Consider the following 16,341-nt stretch of genomic DNA (forward strand, 5'->3'; position numbering starts at 1 on the left):
TTTCTTTTTTTCTTATCAGTGCATTTTTATTCCATCACTCCACCACTCCGGCTAAATCACCTGCCAGCTCAGAGAGACAGAACTGAGAAGGAACGGACTCATGGCTAGAAAAAAAAAAGAACGCAAACCTTTATTCCTCCTAAAACCCTTTTGTTCTATCTTCTGAAGGTTAATTCCTCCTAAGAGTCCCTGCCTCCTGGACAATTAACCTTTCCTTTGTACTTATTTGTCTTTCAATAGTCTCTATAAGTTACTTAGAAGTTAGACAGCACTTTGTTTCAGGCGATGACATGTAGTGTTATATAGGGAATCACACAGAAATACAGAGAATACCTAGATTCACTTGGATATTTTTTGTGGTTTTGATTTATAAAGAAGAACAGTAATCCTTGAACATATTAGTAGAAGTTTTAGATTTAAGTGCCAAGTAAAAGTGTTAATATTGTCATGATACTTATTGATTTACTTTTCTTAAATTCATTCAAAAATGGTTTTGAGTAACGATAAGATATCCATATGGAAATCAAAGAATGATAGACAGCTAGATAACACATATTAAAAATATATATATACATGATTAAAATAATAACTTAAAGAATAGTATATACTTTAAGAAATAACATTTTCTTATTAAGTTCCAAAAGTTTAACTCAACATCTTCACACTGAGAATAATGCATAATATTTGTAATTTTTTTAGGTTGTATTTCATTTTTAATCTGGATATAATTTAGAGAAAAAATATCTTCATTTTACAATTATTTAAATATTTTCCTCCCAAAAAAGTTTCTCAAATAAATCTTAGGTTAATAATACCAAAATACTAGAACTAGTCAATGATCTCTATTTTTATGCAAAAGCATAAAATTCCCCTCATATTGTATCTTTAAAAATATTAATGTGGATAAAAGACATTTTCAAATTCTAGGAGGTTGTTTTTCTCACTAAAAGAAAGCAAAAGTCTTTTTTCTTTCCATTAGAAGGTTGGTACCATGAGGGCGACTATGATTTCAGTCTCTATGAAGATAGTTTATTTGTCTGATTGAGTCTACTTTTAAAGAAAAAATAACAGAAGTTTTCCTTTATTTTGTTATATGAAAACCATACTTTGAACCTTTATTGAAGGAACTAAGGGAAAAATTATCATCCTAACAGAAAAAGATTTCCACATATCAGAATAAAGAATGTTATGCTTAAAAAGTTTCCATTTAGACTGACACTTAATAAAAGACATTGTCATGACCTAGGAAATGTAAATATTGCCAAAGTGCTTAGTTATTTCCTAAAATGTAGCAATAATTAGAATAAAAATAGAAATAGTAAACAGATTCAATTAAAATGTATCAAATGTTTATAATTTGCTTAAATAACTATAGTATAAAAATAGTATAGTATAAACCTACCTGGTTTTATAAGGAACCCAGTACTTATATTGAGCTATTGAGCACTTGAAATGTGACTATTCTGAATTAATATGTATTGTGTTAAAGACAACTTTTGAAGACTTAGTAGCAAAAAGAAAATGCAAAATATCCATCCTAACTTTTAAACTAATTATTTGTTCAAGTAATAGTATTTTTAATATAATCAGTTAAGTAAAATAAATTAATAATAGTGATTTTTACTTGTTTTTATTATTTTTATAGAGATATCAGACAATTTTAAATTATATGTGTCTTCTATTAGGTTTTCATTGGCAGCAATGGTATAAGGAACTAAACTTATACCAGAATGTTCCCTTCTTTTGTAGTTTCTCCATAAATCCAGTTTCTAAGTTTAAACAAGGATTTGAAAATAACAAGTGTGATTATTGTTAGTTTTAAGCCTTAAAGAGTGACTAAATGAAAGGAGATTCTTGTGTGATGTAGATCATTCATATGATATCACAAACCAACATGATGAAGAATAATCATGTATCGGTAGTTAAGATCAAAAGTATAACTATCAGGTTAACATCTTCTTCTCAGTCTCTAATTTATCCTATATATGGCACTCATTAAACTTAGAGAAATCCCCACATTGTAGTATTCTAACAATAGCTGTAATGTCTTTTGAGATATAAAAGTACAAATTTGCCACATAAAATTAATTTAGGAAATCATTAATAGGATTATTGGCAATAGTAGTTCTGAGAACCTGCCTGTAATGTCAAACAGTTTTTATCCAGCAGATTAAATAATTTGTGCAAAATTACTTAGAAATACACAAACTAATCTGGAAGTGGGAATTCATACCGTCATAAATCCATCCAGCAAACCTGAATCGGGTTTCGGCGGTGCCTGCAACCGTTCCATTGACCACTTTTCAATGATGGAGGAGACTTGTGTGTTTTCTGTATTTAATATTCTGAACCCTGTCATGTTAACACCGCTGTATCGATAGGGCTCTACATCAAGAGCAAAGAGATCCTGAAAGACAAATTTCTTTGTGTTAGTATCAGTAGAGTGTATTCACACAAATGTAAAATTAAAATAGGCAATTATTCTTACTTCCTTTAGATAGTTAACATGATTGTTTCTCAAATGACGTTAAACATCACAAATCACCAAGATCAAATTGACTATTTTCATGCTTTTCTAATGTAAACATGCAAATTCTAAATAAATATGTATATATATATAATATTCTAATTCTACCAATGAAATGACAGGTTTTTCTGTAACCTGCAGTTAAGATTTACATAAGCTTTCTTCTCCATATTTAGGATAGATTGCCCTTAAACTTTATGTACTATCTTATTTTTTTAACTAACTAGATTTATTTATTTATTTATTATTATTATTATTGGTTTTTTTTTTTTTTTTGGTATGCCCTGCTTCCTTGACTCGTTACTGGCACTTACTGCTTTTTTATTTTGTCTTTTTTTTTTTTTTTTTAAGAAACATTTCATGAAATATGTCTTCTAACTAATGAAAATTATATTAAAGCTGAGGGTAACAAACTGGCCTTTTTGATTGTGGAACCCTTGCAGTTCCTTTGTTGTTGTTGTTTTTACCTTACCCGGCAAGTTCACCCTAGGGAACCTTTAGATTTTGGTTGTTGGTTCCAGGTTGTAGTGAATACTTTGACTTTAACTTTTGGTTTTCGCAGGAGAGAGGAGGCCATAGCATTCAGAAGTCACCATAAGAACATGCAGCATGTGGGACCCCTGACCTCTTTCAAGTTGGCATTAATTAATCTTCAGATCTTATAGATAATATTAGGAGCAAGAACAACAGTAATGCTGTTGGTCCTGTGAAGCTTGTCTTGGAGTTATACAGTGACATAGGCTACAAAATAGAAATAAATTCAGTGGAGAGCAGATGATATTGGTCTGAACTGTGCTCTGTGCTGTGAAAAAATATAAGGAATTTTTAGGTTTTTACTTTCAATATTTAAAATCTAGCCAAAGAGACACATGCTTACACACACTAAGGAGCAAGAGAGTAGAAGTGGTAAGTGCAAGGAGTCAAAAGCAAGACAAAAATCTTTCAATTTTTGTAGTCAAGAATAACTTCATAGAGCAGATGGGATCTAAGCTCCCATTAAAGAATGACCAGGCTTTTGATAGGCAAAAGGAAAAAGGATGTCATTCAAAGTGTCAGTAAAGGGACCAAAATTTGAAAACATAAAACCTATTCAGGAGATTGATCTAGATCAGTTTTTTTATAAAAGAGGATTGATAAAGGAGAATAGCAACAAAAGAAAATAAGAAAGTTAGGTTAAAATCAAACTAAAAAAGATGCCTTCAATTATGGGTTAATGAGCTCTATATATCTTCCTTTTTTTTTTTAAATTTCTTTTTCCTTATTAAGAGATACTTTTGATTCTTCTAAAATCTTGTGATCATGGTGAAACTGGGTTGTAACTATTGACATAAAATTTGCTGATAAGTAAAGCTTTCCATTCCCTCCCCTCCAGCCTATCACTAAGTTTCTTATGGGCTGCAAAAAGTCACCAGGTGGGAAGTAATACCCCTATTAGAGTGAACCACAGTATTTACCAGTAAAATATAAACTGCTGTGTGAAGAATCTATATTGGAGGAGGGTTGTTATTACAGGAAGCTATTGTAATCAAATACATTTTAGTAGCTTCAAGACTCCTAAAATCAAGGAGTCCAATCTGAATACCTCTGAGTTAATAGAAAACAGTGGTTAGACTGGCCATTGTGGGAATGGAGATGCATGCTAGAGACAGTCTGGAGGATAAAAACAGTCAAATTTTGGTGATGATGTAGGAGTCAGAGAATGGAGACTTTGAAGGAAGTTAGAAGAGGAGTCCATTAAGAGGTTCAAATAACTTGAAATTAATGTGACAACAGTTAGACTTGTTCTGTAATGTAACAGTAAATAACAATTCAGAAATATTACAAAGGGAAATTTAGATTTCATTTCAACAAAGGGAATAACTGAAGTTCTGAATACATACCGGTTCTGAAGAAAATACTGAAGAGGAAAAAGGAAAATAGAATAAAGGCTCAAACTTGGAGGTAACTCTCACACTTGAGGTAACAGGCAATAAAGGGAAATAGAATATGCCAGCCCCAAAGATGGCACTTTGGCAGGTGGATTTCTCTGATCTGAAGGCAATCAAGACCCAGTGGACTCAGGAAAAACTTTTATGTTGCCTTAACTACCTGAAATAATTTATATAGGGGGCCAGTACCAGAAAAACAGCTATTACTAGAGTTAAATTTTTTATCTGAAAGATCTTTCTACTTGGCAGGGCGAACTTCTAATTACCAAATATCTGCTTCTTATCGGTCTGTGAATTACCCTCCTCATTCTATTCCTTAGAATAGAAGCCGCAGGCCCTCATTCTATTCCTTAGCTCAATTACCTGACCTGACCTTGGTCTCATATCTTTGGGGCTCTTTACATATGAAATTAAATTTGTTTTTTTCTCCCATTAATCTGTTTTATGTCAATTTAATCACTAAACCAGCCAAAGAACCTAGAAGGGAAGAAGGACAAATTTTCTATCCTTACAGCAGGGAAAAATGAGTGACAGAGACAGTCATTTCACAGAAGAAGAAAATCGGGATACCATATTAGTAAAGAAATAGAACCAAGAGTAAGTAGGTTTGACAGAAGGGTAAGGTCATATTTTCATGCAAATTTAAGAAAAAAACTGTGTGGTGGGTATGTAAAAACAAAAGATAAAGGTAACATTCAATTTGCTAAAAAAAAATTCAGTAAGACTGACATTTAAAAATCTGACTAAACATAGGCAAAAATAGGATAGAAAATTTAGTGTACTAAAAGAACGGTTTCAATGAATCTAGTTTTTGTAAAGTAAATAGAACCAAATAACAACAGAAAAATGTGTGCTTTTTTTAAAAAACACTGATTTTCTCAGCAAACTAATTTTAAAATCTATTATGTTCTGAAAGTTCTGTAAAGCAATATATAAATAAGATATGATATTTTGAATTGAAATCTGAAATAATAATATTTCAAAATCATCAGCTTTCCACCAAAACATATTCCCTATGAGGATCAATTCCTCCTGAGTTCTACCAAAATAAAACAAATGATAATGACAAAGGTGTTAGTCATCATTTCTCACTCAAAAGCCCATTTTCTATACTGAAAAGTCATAACAATAAAATTTAGAGCATTAACTTTATGCTTTAATAAGTTACTTACCAGAGTGGTAAAGATATAATGATAATATTCTGTCATCATTCCCATAGCTAAAGCCTAGGAAGTAAAAAATAAAAAAAAATTAATATTTAAGGTACACATCATATGAAATATGTCAATAACAAAATAGTAGAATGTAATGAAGAATCTGGGAATAATATTCAGTTTACATTAAAACGGGTCAAACTAAATCTTTTCCCCATAATTAAGGAAGATTAGTGGTTACTGAAGGCATTTCTGAACCAATTCTCTTGGTAGAAAAGCTATTAGTTGAAAGTTTGCAATGTAAAGTTTATGACTTTACATATTAAAGGAGGCATTAAAATTGACACAAACCTGAAATTAGCACATCTTAGGTCATTATATTTGTAATGTCTCCACTACAAATACCCTAAAGAGGAACACCACTTTATTTTTATGATCACTATTATTCAATTAGGGGGTGAAAATGCTATAAAGTACAATGGCAGTAGGAATTTTTTTTAGCACTTTAGAGACTTTCCTTAGCATTGATGAAGCAACTGTAAATCACCACTGTTATTTGAAAAGTACAAAGAAATTTTTTTTTTTTACTTTTACTAATACACCAGTTGCAAATTACTGTTTTATTTCATACTTCTACAGTCCTTGTCAATTTTCGACAATCGATCTTAAAATAAGGACTTTTGGATTAGAACTTCCAGTCAGTGAACTGTCAATTTTTCTTCTGAAAATGAGAACACTTTTGAAATAGCTGTTTATCAATGAACAGTAGTTGGTGATGATGATTGAAAAATGATGCGTTTTTGAGCTGAATGAAGAGCTCTTAGTAGAAAACAAGTATTCTCAGGTGCACCTAATACTCTTCCATAAAATTCTAACTACATGAATTCATTTGCTAAATAGCTGCCCCAGCTCTACACCCCATATTCTATACTCACAGGTAGGTATTAACCAATTAGTGAAAATAAAATTTGCATATCTAGAAGCAAGTTGTTCAGTTAAGAAAGAATAGATATTCATGAAGACTTTCGAAAAATAAAATACATTTATTAAAAGGGAGGGACATTTGTTAATGAAAGGCAGCAGCGAAGAATTAAGCAGGTGAAAGGAATTTAGAAATTGTGATATTGCAATTTATAATAAGAGTACATATTTGGTCTTCATTGGTGAATTCCCCTGCCTGACACACACAGTGGAATTTTGTGCACAACACCTAGGAACCAAATTATCCAATCATATTTCCTGAATGGACAGAGATTGTGTGAGCCAATGATACTTTGATGAAGTCTGAATCTTAACTGAAATGAGAGAAAATTTCTCTAGGTTTATAAGATAATCTTTGTAGAAGGTATTCATTGTTCCTGATGGGTATGTACCAAAGGTTTCTCAACTCCAGAGCTGTGTAATAACAGCTCAGCATTATCCTTGTCAATAGTTTTTATCAACTCAACAGGTATATAGATATAGATTAAAAAAATTGAAGATAATTGAAAGAAACAGTAATTCAAATCCACAACTATAATTAACATATAATGCCTAAAATGTGTTTAGTGCTATTCTAAGCACATTGCATATTTTAATCTGTTAAAGCTTTGTAGAGGCTTAAGGCAAGCAGACACAAGATGGGTCATTTTAGCATGAACATTATTCCAAGCTGAAGGCAATGGATATCCTGTGGGCTCAAGAGAAACTTTTGCCCCTCTCTTAACTACTTTGAAAAATCTAAATTGGGGATCTTTCCAGAGTAAGGGTTATTAGCAGAGATAAATTTTATCTGAGTGATCCAACAGTATGGCAAGACAAACATCTAATTACCAAACATCTGCTTTCTTACACCCTGAGAATTGGATTCCTTTCCTCTGAAGTCCCTCTTCTCTTTATTTCATCATGACACATGTAACTCATTTTGCCAGACTGTCTTTGGAATTTCCATGTCCGTGTGGATACCCTATATGTATGCTATTAAATTTGCTTTTCTCCTATTAATCTCTCTCCTGTCCTTTTGATTCTTAGTCCAGCTAGAAAGACCCTTGAAGGGTAGGAATTATTGCTTCCCAATAGCTTCATTTAAAACCTTATGAGAGGGGCGCCTGGGTGGCTCAGTGGGTTAAAGCTTCTGCCTTCTGCTCAGGTCATGATCCCAGGGTCCTGGGATAGAGCCCCACATCGGGCTCTCTGCTCTGCCAGGAGCCTGCTTCCTCCTCTCTCTCTGCCTGCCTCTCTGCCTACTTGTGATCTCTGTCAAATAAATTTAAAAAACAAAAAACAAAACAAAACAAAACAAAAAACCACCAAATCTTAAAAAACAACAACAACAACAAAAAAACAACTTTATGAGGTAGGTCCTATTACTATGCTTATTTTATAGGTAGGAAAGTAGAACAAAATAAGAATGAATAAATTGGCCAACAAATTGAGATCTTGAGTAAACATGAACTCTAGATCTCTAACTCTTGAAGTTTGGGTATAATATGCCATTTTATAAAATGGCGTATTTTAGGGGCACCTGGCTGGCTCAGATGTTTAAGCTAATGCCTTTGTCTGAGGTCATGATCCCAGAGTCCTGGGATTGAGCCCCATGTCAGGGTATTTTATATTCCCAAAGATGTAGCTTCATTGTAGGATTTATATAATCCAAACTTTTTGCCTGTTTTTTTCTTTGATAGTTTGAAAACTTCAATCATCTCAATCCAGTGTTGAAAATTGTATTCTAGAGGCAGGGATGGCAGGGGTTAAGGAGATAGTGGTAGGGAGAGTGGTTTGCTGCACTCCATCACCTTGAGGAGAAATCTGTAAGGGATAACTAAAGGCTGCTTATGCTTTTCTCTGACCCTCCTTCAGCCTTTGATTTTGAAAACAAGAATCAATTATGGACTATGATGTGTGATCTAAATAGAAAAGGGTAGTTATTTTTAATTGAGTACTTAACTGTAGCATTAACAAAAATGGACAACAGAGATACTCTCTTGAAAGATAAATAAATAATTTTCAGGACAATTAAAAAAAGAACTTTGTGGAATTTAGACAATAGGCTTGAGCAATGCAAACTTGATGAAGGCAAAGGGGTCCACAGCGATGATCACCAGAATGAATACAGACATGCCTGACGGGCAATCACCTCAAGATATCCATAGTCCCCAACTGATTAAGGGGCTGCTTACAACTAGGTCCAGTTACCAAAAAACGAGAAAATTCCATGTATCACTGTACCTCCTCACCTTCCCTCTTTAAAAACAGCTTCTAGCCGCTGCCTCATAGCAGACAGCCTCTCCTTTGCTGTCCTGCCTACCTCTCCTTTGAGGTGTATTCAATAAACCTCTATCTTCTTTGTTCTGGCTCAGGTGAATTATTTTCACTGCCCCCCCCCACCCCAGGCCACTGGCTTCTAACCAACTGTTGCCCCACATATGGGGCCCCCATCTAACCTGGAGAGGCACCAAATTTAGACAGGACTAACTTGTTCTAGATGTTTTTTAAACTATAACATTTGGGGTGCCTGGATGGCTCAGTGGGTTAAGCCTCTGACTTCAGCTCAGGTCATGATCCCAGGGTCCTGGGATCGAGTCCCGCATCGGGATCTCTGCTCAGCAGGGAACCTGTTTCCCTTCCTCTCTCTGCCTGCCTCTCTGCCTACCTGTGATCTCTGTCTGTCAAATAAATAAATAAAATCTTAAAAAATAAATAAATAAACTATAACGTTTATGTCTTGCCATTGTGTCTTGTCAAGACAACATAATGTCTTACCACTTTTAAGTGAACTATATGTATACTTCAAGCCACATTAATAATAATAAAATTAATACCTTCTAATGTAAAAATAATTTGAGAGTAGCCACCATAGCAAACTTGGGTGTACAGCAGAAAAACTGGTTGTATTGTATTATCCCTCCTGGAAAGAAATACCACAGATACATTTTTCCAAAATCAAAATTCCCAACATTTAACTAGTGTAAACAATGCCACATGACAAATGAACACATCTGGGCATATAATTTGCAGTCAGTTTATCCTTTAGGTTATATCAAGAAGTTATATTGCTCAAAGTTAACAACTGAAGAGGTGGACTTTATACATATTTTTAAAATTTTAACTTAATTTGCTTCTTGTTGCTTTCTACTTGTTTATTTGCACCTGATTTTATATTTTTTCAATCTAAAAAATATAATCTCATATTTATTTATATAACACATATATGAATATAAAAAAATATAGTCTCTAATCTAGACTTTCAAGGTCTTAGTTAATACTTTTACTCTGTGATAGAATGACCTCGTGAGGTTTAATTGCAGATCATCCTAAGGCTGCCATAGGGAATTCTCTTTGACAAATTTGGGTGGAAGTGGAATCTTTTGTTATTAAAGCATGTATGCCCATTAGTGCTCTCAAAGAGCCAGCCCCATGCTTCACTCACTTTTAAAGTTTTCAGGGAAGAAAACTTCAAATTCTCTTTTGTTCAATATTTAGGAAGAGCTCACTTAGTTTAAATAAATAAAACAATGAAACAAATAAGGCTGATAAACTGATTCACATTTCTGGATACTCCTAATATGTGTTCTTAGATTAAACCAGACAAGCTGAAAGCCCATCTATGCCTGTTTTCCATCTCTTATACCATTTCTTTGGACTTCTGTCATTAGCCAGTGTTGAGAAATCTCAGAAAAATTTCCTAAGTCATAAAATGAAGTCCTATTAAATGGACTGCTTCATTTACAAGAAGGAAGCTATTTGCTTTCTTCTTGCATTCGTTTCTAGAATAACTGAGATCCAAATGTGGAACAAATGCTGTCTGGACAAGGTAAGTTAAAAAACAAACAGCATATATGTGGTTAGTTAGTGTTACAGAATTTAAAAACATGCATTCTCTGTAACAATGTTACTCTGAATTCATCTTAACTCTCATACTATCATTTTACCTTTGCTCTGGTTTTTCATCTACTAAACTTGCTAAAATTATTAACTTTTTCTACTGTATATATTTTATTTTTTAAGATTATTTATTTATTTATTTATTTAAGAGAGAGCACTTGCGTAGAGGGAGAAGCAGCCTCCCCACTGAGCAGGGAGCTCTATCCCAGGATCCAGAGATCAAGACCTGAGCTGAAGGGAGATGCTTAAATGACTAAGCCACCCAGGCACCCCTGTATATATTTTAAAATTTATCTTAATTCTGTTTTCATTTTGCAAACAGAGCAGGTTACGATATAAGAAAACAATTATAAAACAATGGATATATCAAATAGAAGGCAGGATGGCAATTCTATTATTAAAGTTGATAGATACTATAACCTTTCAGATATGCAAAATAAGTCAGTTACTCTAGATACAATACAACTGATCCTTTATATACTTGCTGGAAGCCTAGGAAAAACTACCAAAGCTCTGTCCCTGACAAATCATAGAGTGCTTCTCACTCTGGGCATAAAGGAAAGCTCTCCTTGCCAAGTCTGTATATTTTTAATATGACCAAGAATTGTTTTGGTATATATGAAAAATAAATCCCTATTCCAGGTTTCACTGTTTACTTTATTGCACCACTTTATTCACTACCAAAAAAGACCCAAGAAACAAAAAAACACACCCAAATTTCATATGCTTTACTACCCGAATATAACACTAGAGCAATCTTCCAAATCCAATTAAAGATTTTACTGTAGTGAAACCGACATTCACATTGGAAGATTGGACAAACATCTGCTTAATAAACTAACCATGTTATAACAGGCATTTACTGTTGATAGTTATATTTTATGGGATATAATTTGACATCTGAATCTATGTAATTCTCCAGTAGAGATATTTTATCTTATACATGAGAGGTTTTAGGACAGTTGATTAATCCCAAGCCACTGAGCTATTAGCCAGTATGTATAAAAGAGCTTAAAAGCCAAGGTCCAAAAGACGAGTCCACATCTAGGCTTTACTGCTTAGTAAGTATATGGGCTCATACTAGCCACTTAACCCTCAACATCCAAGTCTTGCCTCATCTGTAATATATAGGAGAATAATATTTGCTGCTTTGCAGTGAGCTGTTAGGTTAGAAAAGTACAGAAGTAACATTAAAAGATTTCACTGCTATGAATTATTTCATTTGATTGATTTAGTATTATCTTTTGAGTCAGGCAGTGCTTTATTCTGGAATGAATACTTAACATTGCTAGGAGAAATATGATTCCCTCTGCTATTTCTTGCTTCTGGTCATTGATCAAGTTACTCAATCTTTCCAAGACTCAGTTTCTTCATCTCTGTAGTGAACAGTCTCTACTTCCTGGGGTCGCAGTCATGATTAAATAAGATCAAATGTGTAAGGCATCTCCTAGAAGATGCCAGCTAAGTAGCAAATCTTTTTTCTCTTCTTTCAATGCACTGATTGTAATGGTTGAGATGCTCAATCACTGACTCTCAGTTTATTCCTTCATTTCAGTACAAAACAGAAATATCTATCTCAACAACCAACATTTGTAACAGCAAATAGCATTGCAGCCATTTGAAAGTAACCTCAGAACTTTAAACAATGTGTTTTTGAAGAGCATAAATATTTGCATTACTTTTCCTTTAAGACAATTAATTAAAAGCAAATGTCAGACTTTTTATCAGAAAATTACATCAAGGCAACTTCTCTGGCTCATTTTAACTGTGTGACAATAACACTTTGATTTAAAAAGGGTGGAGGGAGGGGACAGTGCCTGAGTGTCTCAGTGGCTTCAGGGTCCAACTCCTGATTTTGGCTCCAGTTGTGGTCTCAGGGTCCCAGTATCTAGCTCCTCGGGATTTCTCTCCCTTTTCTTCTGCCCCTCCCAGGCTTGTGGTCAGTCTTCCACCCCCGCAAAAACCAAAGGACCAAGCAAACAACAACCCCTGCTTTAAATGCAAATGTAATAAAGAACCCAAGAATTTAAGTAAGTTAAAGAGTACCTGTTTCAAAATGCCTGCTGCCATTTCGTGGCTACAGTCAAAGATTACATGGAACTCCTTGCCTCTTTTCATTTCCTTTAGTAATGGTTTTGCATCCTTTGTATCAGCAGGTAGTTGACGGATTTTAAGCCGAAGATTGTACCTTGATGGAGCTTTGATGAGCTCCTGCAAACGAATGAGACCTTTAATGAAAAAGGGGGAGAAGAAGCATATTAGAGAAAAAGCAGAATAGGTCATAGAATCATAGAACTTGTTCACTACAATGCCTGATTTTCTTGACCATGTATATGTGTATTCCATGGTGTGACCACTGAAATTCCTACTTCATAACTCCACATTCCCAGTTATTTTTGTTAAAATGATGATTTCTCTAATTCTTTAAGAATTTTTTTTTACAAATTATGAAAGACATTCATGATTATAAGTTGATGTAAATAATTTAAATAAATAAAATATGTAGAGCAAAATAGGCTCCCTCTGTATCCCAATTCTGTTCCCAAAGGGTTGTCACAGTTAATAGCTTACAAATATTATTCCTTCATACATTTTCTATGCGTTTCCACATATACACATAGAGTTTTGTGTTTTACAATAATACTAGTTTGTGACTACGTCTTAAATGTTGTTGTAAGTCAGTGACAATTGTTCTAGTTCATCCACTTCATACTATATTTTATAGCAGATGTAATTTATGTTATTATTCTTCAGTGTTGGAAACTCTTGATTGCTTTTTTGTTTTTGTTTACAAGTAACAGGCTAGTAATTTGGTATATAGGTAAAAGTAAATTAACTTTAATAAAATGAGCTCTGGGTAGTGGTCTGAACCATAAATAAATTAAAGAAATAAAACTTTTTTGTATTATTTGCTAGGTATCACATTAATTTCAGAAACAAATATAACCACACACATTATTAGTAAAGCAAATATATTTTCCTAGGGAAGCAGCTCCTGAGTACGTGTTTCAAAAATGTATCAAATTAGTAGATACACGTTCAATATGTCATGGAACTGTTGGGCATTTTTAAGTAACAGAGACAAATCATCAAATATATTCTTTCATACAAACTTCAGTAATTAAACCCCTTCAAGCACCCATATAAAAGATCCAATATAAAAGTGTGATAAGAAAAAGAGGATCATCCAATTCTATTCTAGCTTGGATCAAATTAAACAATTTTTTGTCTTCTCTTCCAACTCCTCTTTCTTATTTACCTTTTTCCATCTCATCTCTGTATTTCTCTAGATTTCTATCTTCCCTGAGGAAATACCTTCATAAATATTAGTAGAACAAATAATAATAAAGAAATATACTTATAAATAACTAATCTGTAGATTTCTCTTTGTGAATGTTTGTGTGTGTCACTTTACTTGGAAACTGGAATAACAGGAATAAAAATATATCTTATTATGAGTAAAAAAATCTGTGTATTAAAATAACATATGCTCCAGAGAGTAAAATCTAATTCTAGGACTTTTTTCATTCAACTTTTTAAATAGATCTTAATACATATAACGGTACACTTCAATATGTTGCAACATAGTTAATAAAATTAACATGACTAGTTTTTAGTATTTTCATCCTCAAATGAGACATACAGTTTAAAAAATGTGTATATTAACAAATTACGTAGTATCTTCTGCTTTTAATATATTGTTCCATAAAATTTACTTCATTTAAGATTATTTTAGAATTTGCCACTTAGAATTCTATAAATAATGGTTGCATAAATTACACAGTATACTACAACTGTCTCATTTTGTTTTATAAATTTAAATATTCACTAACTATAGTAAAATAAATATTACATAATTGATATTAAATGCACCCATTAAACATAATACAATTCAGTCTAGAGATTAACATGTATATAATGTGTACAGATGTTAACAGGCTAAACAAACATGAAAACAAATTTTGAATTTATAACACCTGTAGTAGTTTAACACTGGCCTTATAAAATCCTTCAAAACATGTATAAAAGTGTATATATATATATATATATATATATATATTTACCTGCACATGGGAATGCATTGTTTAACTACTTTTTATAAATAAAGCAGAGTATAATTGCAATATTTTTTTATAAATAAAACCAGAGTATAATTGCAGTTTACAATTGGTTTATTTTACAAATAAACCATAGTATAATTGCAGTATAAGACAATGTCATTGTCATTGTCTCCCAAACTTTGGAAGGTATGACAGTAATCTACGAAGATGGTTACAACCTGTAGAGAATATGACTCATGGATGTGCGTTTTTAACAATCTTTCCAGGTGATTTTCCTGGTCATCAAAAAACAAGGCCAATTTCCAAAGATAAGTCTGGTTTCAGGTAAGTGTCATAATGGGAGTCACTTTTTGAACCACTTTGGCATAACAATATTATAGGGTAATAGCTATATTATATTAGTTAGTTGAATAAACTAATATAATTATATTATATTAGTTGAATAAAATAATTAATTCAATTAATGAATTCCAACTTCATTAGGAAAAGTGAATCAGAAAACTATAAATACAGCTGACTGTAGAAATAAGAGATGGAAAAGAAGACAACATTCATTCACTCCCACATCAAAACAAATGTTTATTAAATTCTTGGGGTGCCTGGGTGGCTCAGTGGGTTAAGCCGCTGCCTTCGGCTCAGGTCATGATCTCAGGGTCCTGGGATCGAGTCCCGCATCGGGCTCTCTGCTCAGCGGGGAGCCTGCTTCCCTCTCTATCTCTGCCTGCCTCTCCATCTACTTGTGATTTCTCTCTGTCAAATAAATACATTAAAAATCTTAAAAAAAAAAAGTGGTGCCTGGCACACAGGGCATCAATAAAAAAAAATGTTTATTAAATTCTTTCTATGGATCAAGCATTGTTCTAGATATTGGTAATACAATAAAAAGTAAATTAGAAACATTTCCTGCCCATACTATATTAAAAAACATAAGGGGGAAGATAGGTAAAGTTTATTTAACAGGCAAATATAAATGAAAAATGGCAAATAATATTTTGGTAGGGAAGGGGCAATTATTGAGGAAGAATACAGCAGAATCATCTATCTTGAAATGAAAGTACTCACGAAAATTACTCAACGGAAGTGATAAAAGGTTTTTATGCTGACAGGGAGATGAGAGAGTGTGGGCAAAGAATATTAAGAATCAAGGAAGAAGTGCTGACAAGTGTAATTTAAGAGGACATGGGGCTCCTTAAGCCCATGTAAACTACTTTAGAGTTAAGGTCTTAAGTGTAGTAGAGAGTGCCCACTTGGAATCCACATTTCAAAAGAATCACTGGGATGCCTGGGTGGTTTAGTTGGTTGAGTGTCTAACTCTTGGTTGCGGCTCAGGTCATGATCTCAGGTCATGATCGAGCCCCATGTTGGGCTCCACATTGGCTTGGAGCCTGCTTAGGATTCTCTCTTTCCCTCACCATCTAATCCTTTCCTGTTACCCCTTCCACCCCCTCTCTCTCTAAAAAAAAAAGAGAGAGAGAGAGAGAGAGAGAGAAAGGAAAGACAGAAAGAAAGGAAAAAAGAATCACTCAGATTTTCAGTATGAAAGACAGATCAGAAGAGCTAAAACTGGAGGAAGAAAGGGTTGGGAGGCAGTTATAATAAAGCAGGTTAGGAAAGTCCAAGATGTGTCTGCAGGACAAGATGGTAAGATGGTACCTAGAGATAGAAGTGGATGGACCAGAGAGAGATTTTTGAGAAAGTACTGACAGTACTTGGTGAGGACGAGGGCTAAGTCAGGGAAGTTTCCCAGGTTTCTGATTTGAGCAGCTAGGGGGAGACTGTGCTTCCACTGAGCAGGAGATCAGGGGAGG

General features: G+C 33.5%; 1 protein-coding gene across 4 annotated transcripts in view; it reads right to left on the reverse strand.

Moving 5' to 3' along the window:
• The window catches only part of GRIK2 (glutamate ionotropic receptor kainate type subunit 2), a 641,671-nt gene that overhangs the window by 343,886 nt on the left and 281,444 nt on the right, over window positions 1-16,341 (reverse strand). For all 4 annotated transcript variants that reach the window (XM_044244958.1, XM_044244987.1, XM_044244968.1 and 1 more), the window contains exons 4-6: window positions 12,519-12,700; window positions 5,628-5,681; window positions 2,234-2,407 (exon numbers count right to left, since the gene is read on the reverse strand). In XM_044244958.1, the coding sequence (XP_044100893.1) occupies window positions 2,234-2,407; window positions 5,628-5,681; window positions 12,519-12,700 (410 nt within the window). The remainder of the gene's footprint in view (window positions 1-2,233; window positions 2,408-5,627; window positions 5,682-12,518; window positions 12,701-16,341) is intronic.

Source organism: Neovison vison, chromosome 1 (genome assembly GCF_020171115.1).
Source record: "Neovison vison isolate M4711 chromosome 1, ASM_NN_V1, whole genome shotgun sequence".
NCBI lineage: Eukaryota > Metazoa > Chordata > Mammalia > Carnivora > Mustelidae > Neogale > Neogale vison.